Genomic DNA, 11,075 nt, shown 5'->3' on the forward strand with positions numbered 1-11,075 from the left:
TTATTTATTTATTTATTTATTTATTTATTTATTTATTGTCACCTTCCTAAAATAGTGGCCTATCAATTACCCAAAAATGTACCATATGAGATGTTTTGAGATTCATGACAAACTTTAAAAAAATGGCTTATGCCATCACTGTAGGATGGTACATTTACTACACTGCCAGTATTAATATACAGTACATATGTATGTTTTACAGAATGTGAGTTACTTTCAAAAGCATCTATGTGAAAATCTCTACATTTTAATCAGTTTATGCCATAAAATGTTGATGCTGTTTTTCTTTTGGCTGCTCCCGTTGGAGTGAACTTGYGTAAAGGATGTAGCAATAGTTTATGCTAGGTGACAATATCTGGGCTCAAACCCACAGTCTCTGGATAGTTTATGCTATAAAATAAAATATTTGATTATTTAAATGACTAAGTCATTGCTCAAAGTTAAGCTGTGTTGTAATACAAAATTGTTTCATTGCTGGTTTGTGCATTTGTACAATTCCTACATTTGTTTGACTTTTAGGTTGTGCACAGGCTCAGACTTTAACATTATGCATAAATAAAAATATAGAGCTGACTAGTGAAGGCGGTGCAGACAGAAACACGGAGACGTATATTGGCCAGTCAGTTAAAAGATCAGCCACACTCACGTCGTGACGTCAGTGTCATGCATTTGATCTTTAAACCCTTAACTTTTATTGTGAAAAATCCTTTGATAATCTGGCCTCATGGCAAACATAAACACATTATTCATTATTTCAGTTTTTCTCTTGGCATCTACTAATGTTGTATTCAAGTATAAATAAAAAAAAATGAAATTTATTTATATTTGCTGTAACCSACAAGTCATCTTGTTTAGTTGGAAATTTAGACAAAGTAGATACTATTGGAACACAAAGACAAAGACTATAGTTCTGCTAGCCAATAGAGACGTGATGTTTGGGGCGGCTGTGGCGGAGGGTTTGGTGGAGTCATCCATAACTGGAGGGTTGCTAGCTCTATCCCCCGTTCCAGTCATTTGTAATGTATGTCCTTGGGAAAGACACTTCACCGACCTTGCTTACTGATGGTGGTCAGGGGGTCCGGTGGCGCCGGTGCACGGCAGCCCTGCCTCTGCCAGTGTGCTGCAGGGCAGCTGTGGCTACAAGCAGCATACATGTCAAGTTGTACTGATTGTCTGCGATTTACATGGATTTTCCCACATTTTGCAGGTATACAGACGTATAGAACAATCTCGTGGATTTTTTTCAAGTTTTACGGATTTTTCCAAAAACTCAATTACATATTTATTTTACATCTCAGAGCCTGTTCGTTATAAAAAACAATGAATAACATCAAATAACCATCTTCCAACCCKCTCTGTGGCTAGAAATAAGTTCTCTACTAAACCAGTCCTCATTTCCTTTTGCTTTGCGCTGTAGGMGCTGTCATCCTCACAGCTGACTGTCCGCCTGCAACCCCTCGATTTTTTGCAAATATTGCAGATTTTTGAGGCTCATTCTACAGGTAAATATCAGAAGGGGTTGACATTAATCAGTGTGTGAATGGGTGAATKATTGTAGTGTAAAGTGCTTTGGGGTTCCCATGGGGCTTTATAAAGTGCTATGTAAGTCCAGTCCATTTACCATAATTATCATTTAGGATTGATCCAAATCGTTTGAACTGCTCCTTACAACGAACAATAGGAATGGAGTGGAGAGCCTAAATGGCTCTTTACTGCCCGTGGCACACAGGCAGAGGGGTGGAGTACAGCAGCTCAGGGAAAAAAGCAGAAGGGGGTGTCAGCTTGACAAAACACATGGTCCCACCCACCTGACGTGATGACGTATCGTTCACAATCGAACAGCTCGTTTGAACAACTCCATGGAACAAATGGCTCCTCAGAGTCATTCATGCCATCCCCAATCAATGACAGAGTAAATTGTGTGATAGTAAAGTTGTTATTTTGTCATATCACTATGTGTATTCATGTATCTTTTTACATAGCAGAGATGAGGGGAAAACACAGGTTCAGTACAACTCACAGTTCTGTGCAGTTTTCAGGTTAGGAGAGGATGTTTTAGGGAAAGAGTCCAAAGTGAAGTTGCTAACTTCCTATTCAAATCAGATCAAGTCAAAATACATAGAGTTGTGTTATTCCCCTTTCTGGATAAATGYTATCATATGCAAAGTTACACTTTTTTCACCCTTTGAGTGTGTATGAGAGTAAAATATAAATAATTCAAAAAGGGAAACTAAATGCGTGTTTGAGTCACTGTTGAACACACACAGTCTCACTGTCGTCTCACTGTCGTTGCCTGAGAAATGACCTCACACATATGGATTCTAGGGTGGTCTTTTTCATAGCCCATAAGTCACACTTTTGCACAGCAAACACTGTTCCTCTCTGTCCACGCTGCCAGAGCTGACCTCATATCTACTTWTCTTCACACGACATTTCTGTCTTCAGTGCTTGTGATTTAATGGATTCTTTAAAAAAAAAGTTCCTCTTTCTCTTCAACAGGATTGTTTGTTCAAAAGAATCAATTCTATTTTTGTACGTTAACACCCACATGCAAGAACACAACTAAAATCCCCTCTTACTGTGTCCCCTTTCTTGCACAATCTTTCTCTTTCATAAGACTGAGTCCCCAGCTGTTGCACTCAAACACACATACATTCACACACAATGACATGATCTCCTTCTGCAGACTCCGAGGATCTGATGAAAGTGTCGGGAATGTGCATTGAAAGGCCACTGACACTTCCTCCACTTTCTAGTACTGACGACTTGCCTCCGGCTTCTAATGCCCTGATGGCTGCTCCCTCTAGACATTTAATGGCCATAAACCACACAAGACAAGCAGAATAGATTAGCTTTCATCTGCTCTGGTAGTTGTCGCAGAGGCTCCATCAGTTTGTCACTTCTGATTTATAGCTCATTAGTGTTCCTGCTATCTTTCAGCTGCTCCTTGMATTGCCTCAAATGGCTCAGCTACTGCTTTATCTGGATGTAAGCACAGATTCAGAATCGCTAACAGATTTATGAAATGCTTAAAGTTAAAAAAAAAAACGGTCACCACAGACACCAAATTTAAAAAAAAAGGTAAAAAAGGACAGCAGTTATTTATTTATTTATTTGTTTGTTTATTGTTAAATGCTGCAGCTTGTTGGTCAAACATTGAAAAATATATATGCATAAAAAAATCAAACAGAATATTTAATGCTTATCCAGCCCTAATCTTAACCCGCTTATTCCTTTCAGGGTCAYGCTGAGTCACTAGCGCCCACATCCAGCAGTCACAGTGCGAAGGGCCRGGTACACCCTGGACTGGTCGCAAATTCATCAGTGACGCTTACTGAAAATAAAATAACGTTACGTAAAATAACGTAACGTAATGTAATGTTACATAACACAACGTAACGTAATGTAAAGTAACGTAATGTTACGTAACAAAACGTAACGTAACGTTATGTAACATAACGTAATGTAACGTTACGTAACATAACGTAATGTAACGTTACATAACATAATGTAATGTAACGTTACGTAACGTTACGTAACATAACGTAATGTAATGTAACGTAACGTTACGTAACGTTATGTAAAGTAAAGTTAAATAACATAAAATAATTACACATTAATGTTGATATTTCTTATTTTTCATGCTGCTTTATGTTCAAATATGACTTAAAGATTATTATTGTTTGAATTTATTTTGGGGGGCAGATATATGTTTTTTCTGTCTTTCATTTTGTTTCTGATTTGTATTTTTATGTTGTATGTGGAATGTTTTTTTAATTAGTAAATACATTTTAAAATATGTATATGCATTTTTGATAAATTGCAATAACTTATTTTAAGCTTAATGAAAGTGTCATATTACGCTGTGGCTGTATCTCAATTCATGGGCTGCATCTTCATGAGTGCACATTTGTTGGACACATAGGTCGCTACCCCATGCCGAGTGCTGTCCCAATTCGAAGGCTCTTCCTCATGCGGTCGAGGAATGCAGCCCACAAAATCTTCTAAATCAAGGATGCATCCGAGTATCCTTCCCAGCTTAGGATATCCCAGGATTCATTCTGCCGACAGCAAACTAAACAGAGAAACAAAGATGGCAAAGTTTTTTATTTTACCAAGTTGGTGTAGTTTGTAAATTCATCACGGACCAAATGATTTGTTTTTAAATGTAAGTTTAGCGACTTGGATGAAAAAATTCATGCTTCAATAAGATGTTACATAAAATTAAACTACAAGTACTGATACTGGAGCTAAATCCAAATTCTTAACTTTTTTTTAAAATTTACATGTAATGTTTTAAATGCGAAGTTGTTCTTTTAATCAATATGTGTCCCAATGCATTTTAAGTCTGACATTAAACCGATCACTATGGTAGTGCRTGGTCACGCAAACATACATCTCTTTAATTTTGGATAAGGAATGTTAACCCTCTAGATGTAAATACAAAATAATTGCTGGCATGAGGATTTTTTTCCCACAACTCAAATTGTAGGTAATAATCAGTTATATCCACTCTGTGYGGGGCCATCTGCTGCTTGCAATAATTCAGTTCATTTTATTGCCATCCCATGCAAATGTGGCTGCAGATGTTCCTTATCCACCACCCACGGAAAACTGAAGACATAAACAGAATTTTTAAACTCGTGTATTTGATTTATTAGGATATTCTTTATGCTGCTATTGTGGGGCAGCCATGTTTAAACCACACTTATTTTGAATCAGCAATGTAAGCATTTAAAGAGCTGCCAAAAGTTGGGAAGTCATCTGTAGTGTTGTTTAGCTTGTGCATTTAGTACAGTCAACATTCTGCCTAATTWGTCAAGTGTATCTTTTCATAAAATTTGAAAAGTTAAACCTCGTTTTTATCTTCTGCATATGAAGGACAACATATGGGCATTATTGATGCTAGCAGATCAGTTTTGTGTTTGCTTAGTTTCTAAAAAGAAAAATGCAGTCAGTAAATGCAGTACATCGAAAGAACTATTAGAAATTTGSCCTAAACTTTCTATCACTGTTTCCTTCATTCCTTGTTGTCTCAATTGTCCCCAGTTCCTTCCTTTTCTTCCCTATAGTCTTTGTCTCACTTACACACAAACAAACATACACAAACAAACTCTACGCCAGCCCTCGGGTCCTGTTTCCGGTTTGGGGTGTTTGAGACTGGTCAGCCCCTGAGTTGGACTGGAGCTTGTTACACACATGTTCATGAGAGCACCGTTTGTGTGCATGAGTGAGTTCACTCAAAGCACCATGCTACTTCTCATTATATTGAGATTTCTTGCTTTCCTGTGAAGTATTTCTCAACCACAGACAAATGAAATATCTGATGAAAGCTCTTTGCTCTTATGAAACTATGGCTTACGATTTAATGAGGGCTGTTTTTCAAATGTAAAGTAATCAGACACACAACTATGAAATCTTTTAATATAAAATCAGTGTTGTTTAACTCAGGGAATGTATATCCCTTCACCCACTTCAATGAAATTTCAATAACTTTACAAAAATATCCTTTTTTCCAATTTCAGAAAGCACCATTACCACCATGGATGAGGGTCAGTGTTACTACAATGAGACCATCGCCTTCTTCTACAACCGCAGCGATAAACCCCTTGCTAGTGACTGGAATACCGTCAGCAGTCTCGTGATGGGCCTGGGCATCACTGTGTGCATCTTCATCATGCTCGCCAACCTTCTGGTAATGGTCGCCATCTACGTCAACAGGAGATTTCACTTCCCTATCTACTACCTGATGGCCAACCTGGCAGCTGCTGACTTCTTCGCTGGATTGGCGTACTTCTACTTGATGTTTAACACAGGCCCAAACACCAAGCATCTGACTGTGTCGACGTGGCTGCTGCGGCAGGGCTTGATCGACACGAGCCTGACGGCGTCCGTGGCCAAYCTGCTGGCCATCGCCATCGAGCGCCACATCACGGTCTTCCGGATGCAGCTGCACACGCGCATGAGCAACMGGCGTGTGGTGGTGGTGATCGTCATCATCTGGACCATGTCCATAGTCATGGGGGCGATTCCCAGCTTGGGGTGGAACTGTATCTGTAGCCTCAAATCCTGYTCCAACATGGCTCCCCTTTATAGCAACTCCTACCTGGTCTTCTGGGCGGTGTTTAACCTGGTGACTTTTGTGGTCATGGTCACGCTGTACGCCCACATTTTTGTCTACGTACGGCAGAGGACCATGCGGATGTCGCGGCACAGTTCTGGACAAAGACGCAACAGAGATACAATGATGTCGCTGCTGAAAACTGTGGCCATCGTGTTGGGTAAGAACGATCTGTGAACAATGTTAATTTATCTGTATGTGCCTGTTCGTCAGTCGCATTGATTATTCGATTGACAAAGTTTGAGTCCATGTGTCGCTTGCAAGGGCAGGGTCACTTAATGAGGAATCACCATCTCCATATTACAGCATGTGCTTATCTTAAATGAGACATCCCATCCATAGGATATCAGAGTGGTGTGGAAAAGGGGTTTTAAGGGTTTCAGTACAAATGTAGTCTATCTAAAAGAACATCTGAGTCCTTTTTGCCCACATCATAAACAAAAACTAATTTTTCTTTTGAAAAATGAGTRTTGCACTTCTTGAGTAGTGTTTAATAGACTTGCTGAATCAATTGCAGGATGCACTTTAGCTTTTGTCAATTAATTAGCTTATCGGACATATTTCCAAGACATTTTATGTTTTTTCTTTAAATTGGCAACAACTTTGGATAACAAGCTACATCTATCTGGTTGTTTATTTCTATCMAGTATTGATTTACAACATTTATATTGCTTTCATTGTCTAACAAGACTTTCAATCTCCATTTATCACTGAGTGCAAGAGCTGAAGTCATTCGTTATACAAGAACAATGAACGTGTTGAGCTTCTGTGTTCAGACTAAACAGTGTCTGCCYAGTACAACTGCACAAAAATGTCACATGCAGTGATCTGATTTTTCACTGTCCTTTTGTAAATTCAACTGTAAATCGTCACAGGCTATTCATTGTGACCCCTGCCTGTGAAGGAGGGGTCATATTGTTTTTGTACTGTTTGTTTATTTTATTTTTTAAGTGATTTTTGGTTGATTGTAGCATGGAAACGGCCGCACCGATCATCATGAAATTTGGCAGGAATGTAAATGTGTCTGACTTATTGTTCACCAGCCAATGGTTTTATGATAGGCCCCATATTTGAGGAAGGGGCTCCATCTAAAAAGGGGGTGTCTGGATATATAAAAATGCTTATAACTAAAAACCTATTCAACTTAGGAACTTAAATTTTTTTGTTTAGCTCTGATAAAGGGCTATCCATTGGGCCCACCAATGAGCACCCCACCACCCATCCTGCCCCCACCCAAAACAATAAATCTGTTGAGTGGTGAGTTCTGGTGCATTGGAGCTTTGCGTACATRCAGGGGTCATATATGCTACCGCTATGCAGTATCTAGTTTCATAGGTGTTATAAAGGTGTTGAGAATTTTATTTAACAAATGCTAATTTTATCAACATTTTCCTTTTCAAATCCTTCTGGTATTTTATTTCTTGTTTTGTCCATGGACTGACTAAATACAYGAAATCAGATGATCAGCCCAGTCGCTAGAAAGTAAGTTAGCACAAGAATTGTGGGAAATGYGCTTCTGAGTGCCTGGAAGCAGGATGTGTTGGTCCTAGACAAAACACACCAAGGGATTCCATGTGATTTGTCTCCTATGTTCTGTGTTATCTCACCCGTGTGCAATTGTTGTCTTTACTCCTGTCCTAATCCAAAGCAGTGAACAGCAGAATGCTCTCAGTCTTCCACAGTATGTGTAAAAGCGGACATTGTGCTTTCTCTGTTGCTTGGAGATATTTTGTTTATGTCTCTTTGCTTAACCTAAGAGGAAGGGAGTTTTCGGTACTGGGATTGGCTTATCCTTGTTSCTTCGTGATTGTGGGGTGTATGCTATGATAAATAGAAAAAAAAATACAAACCATGTGACTAGATAAATTTTTGCTGCACTTTGTAAAAAATATTGTTTTCGCCTTGTAGAAAGTCAGTAATGGTAAATAGCTGTTCAAACTTGGTCATTACAGCTTTTTTTCTTTCTAGATTATTAAAAATAAATTACACCACAKACTTTCACCAAATTTCATTGATTAAATGAAAAAGTGTAGGATCATTGTGCAAATGTTGCTGCCTCAGTCAGTTTACGAAAACAAAAAAGCTAAAATAAATTGAAATTGAATAAGAATCCTGCAACAATTGCTGCGACCACGACAAAATGCAATAATAAAATCTTTAAAATGCAGATTGATCTCAATACTGGGTAAATAAAAAGGATCTGGCACTAAACAAACAAACAAAAAAAAACAATAAGTGAATTCCTATTCTGACAGTAGAGAATAACAGCTTAGCAGAGTGGATTTATTGACTGCTTTTCTGTAAGTTGTGGAGAGTCAGGTTCATTAACAAACTGAAAGATGCCTTTTACTCTAAATAAACTGATGTAAAGTTAAGCCAAAATCATTTTGAGGCTGTAATGTTTTTTTTAGAAACAATTTATTGCTGGTGTGAAGTTTTAATTGTGGACTAAAAACAATTCCTTTTAAAATTTTCYTGGAAAATCTTATTTGTTTCTTTTGGCTAATAGTTTGTTCAGTCTTTTGAATAAGGGTGTGATGTGTTTTGGTTCAGTCTGGAATTCTTTGTTTTTGAATGAAGTCATTTGAATTACTAAAGAGGATACTGAATACTACGACCCTCCCTTTCTACCACGCTCCCTTTTCAAATCAATCCAAACAAGAAATAAGTATCAACTCTCATATATTTTGTTTTCATATTTTTCATTTTTTCTTTAACAATTTTATAAGTTGTCTAAACTCTAACACAACATTTTCATCCTGGCTTTACTTGTGTGCCTCTCAGGGAAGTTATTAACTGATTCCCTCTTTAGATTCTTCCATCATGTGGCCAGATGATAATAATTGCTCCCCTGCTGACTAGTGTCCTTTCTTCCTTCATTATTACAGGGTAAAAAAAAGTTGCTTACTCAAACGTTCACAAGCATGGGCAAAAAAAAGAGTGAGTAAAATACATAGTCTCCCACAGTCACATAACCCTCCAAGCCTAATAAAAAACAGCAGAACACAAGATGGACTTTGTTCACGTAAAGCTGATGGAAAAAAAAAGACAAAACCACACTTGAGATTTTCTTGTTTTATTTATATAAAAAGATCTGGAGATAGCACCGAGGCACTCACATTCATTGTTTTTTTTTTTTCTCTTGTTTTTCATGCAGTCTGTTGAGTTTTGACCTAATCAGTCCAGTATTTCTTAGGTTTAACCTGATCGCAAATAATCACCTCACATATGAACAGAATATGWTAAAGTTTCACATGTTTCGTGAAGATTACTTCTTGTTGTACGTATTATTCGTTGTAATGGCCACATTGTGTTTTGTTTTAAGAAAAAGAGAATTTCACTCCACAGACTAATTACAACCTCATCAAAGGCAAACAAAGGATAAAATCAAGGAAGATCTTAGTTTTTGGCCACTTGGCCTGTGCAAGGGATAAAAAGAAAAAAAGAAAATGTGTTTGACAGACATTCTCTTGAATGTTTCTGTTTTAAACGAGAAAACAGTCTGGTTAGTTAACCATGGCCTTTTCATTTTGTGTTGTAGTCTGGTGTCAGGTTTTGGCTCAGTTGCAAGTTTTCTGTGAATGATCTGATTAACTTAAAGCCTATGGGGATGTATGAAGTCACATTGTCAGACATTGTGGAGTGCCAAGCCATACCATCCCCAAACACATGCTACCAGATGGCATATCACTTGCTTGCATGTGTTACAAAGTCTCTGTGTTTAACTAACATGTATTTACCCTGAAAAAAAAAATTAGAAACTTCTGAGTGTTGATTTCAAAGGGAGGATAAAAATAATGGTTACAAAATCTGAAATGTGCCTCTCTGCATCACACAGTGACTGTRTGCAATTTGCGTTTGTTTTGTTTTTGGCAAATTGAGACCAGAACCAATCAGAGCCATCCATACGCCAAACACTGCAATCCACTGTTAGCATTTTTCACATGGCTAGTGCGTTGATCACAACGTCACCTGTTTTCTGTGTCATTCAGTGTTTGTGTGTCTGTGTTTGTGTGTCTGCCAAGATGATTGCACAGTGCAGCTTTTCAAATCTCCCACAATGACAACATTTGTCCATGTGGATCCTGTTTCAGCCGCATCATTTGTTCCTTCAGGCAAATGGCTTATTTTATATCTAAACGTACTGAATATTTTCGGAACGAGCAGAAACTGTAAATGGCCGTCACAAGAAATGTGTTGCTTTACACCCTGATCAATCCAAAAAAAAAAAAAAAAAAAACAACAACTAAAGAATAATTACAGCAGTTACGAAAAGCATAATTTTTGTATGTCTTTGTCCTGACAAAAATCAGAGCTGTTATTTCCTGAATGAGCTCCTTAACGTCTGAAATGTCTGAATGTATGCAGAAGTAGTTACAGATGATAATTGAACACATAGCATGAGAGAGAAACAAGAAGAGAGTAAAGACTGACTCTGTATTTACACAATATACCCCTGACTGATTTAGTATATGCTGTAGCTGTGTCCAACTTCAGGGGCTGCATCCTCCGAAGRCCAAATTTGTCGACCACTTACGTCACAGCACCGCACTGGAGGCTGTCCAAATTTGAAGACTCCTCTGATGCGGTCGACAAATGCGTCCTCCTCTTTCCCCGATTTGAGGGACAGGTCCGATGGATTCTTGTCAGCCCAACATATCCCATAATGCATTGCTGGCTGACTGGAGATATTGTTTTTTTCTGCTCGTAATGGTGAATGAAGCGAGAGAAAGGAGTACAGTTTTAAGTAAAATCTGGCGTATAAAATTTTGAAGTTTCAAGCGATTGTGTTGTTAAAGGGATCCATGATTAGTTGTAACATTAGACTTTATTTAATAAACATATATTTTAACTGTAAAATAAAGACTGTAAAAATACTGTAGGATGTTTAGTTTTTATCATTTTTAAACCAAAATTTAAAAATATATTACACGGACAGGGCCATTTTATTTAC

General features: G+C 37.9%; 1 protein-coding gene across 1 annotated transcript in view; it reads left to right on the forward strand.

Annotated features, from left to right (window-relative positions):
• The window catches only part of lpar1 (lysophosphatidic acid receptor 1), a gene marked incomplete at its 5' end in the record, with an annotated part of 32,019 nt that overhangs the window by 11,147 nt on the left and 9,797 nt on the right, over positions 1-11,075 (forward strand). Inside the window, 1 exon segment of the mRNA XM_014002502.1 lies at positions 5,526-6,281. Within this exon segment, the coding sequence (XP_013857956.1) occupies positions 5,543-6,281 (739 nt within the window).

The sequence above is a fragment of the Austrofundulus limnaeus genome, unplaced genomic scaffold (genome assembly GCF_001266775.1).
Source record: "Austrofundulus limnaeus strain Quisiro unplaced genomic scaffold, Austrofundulus_limnaeus-1.0 Scaffold13, whole genome shotgun sequence".
Lineage (NCBI taxonomy): Eukaryota > Metazoa > Chordata > Actinopteri > Cyprinodontiformes > Rivulidae > Austrofundulus > Austrofundulus limnaeus.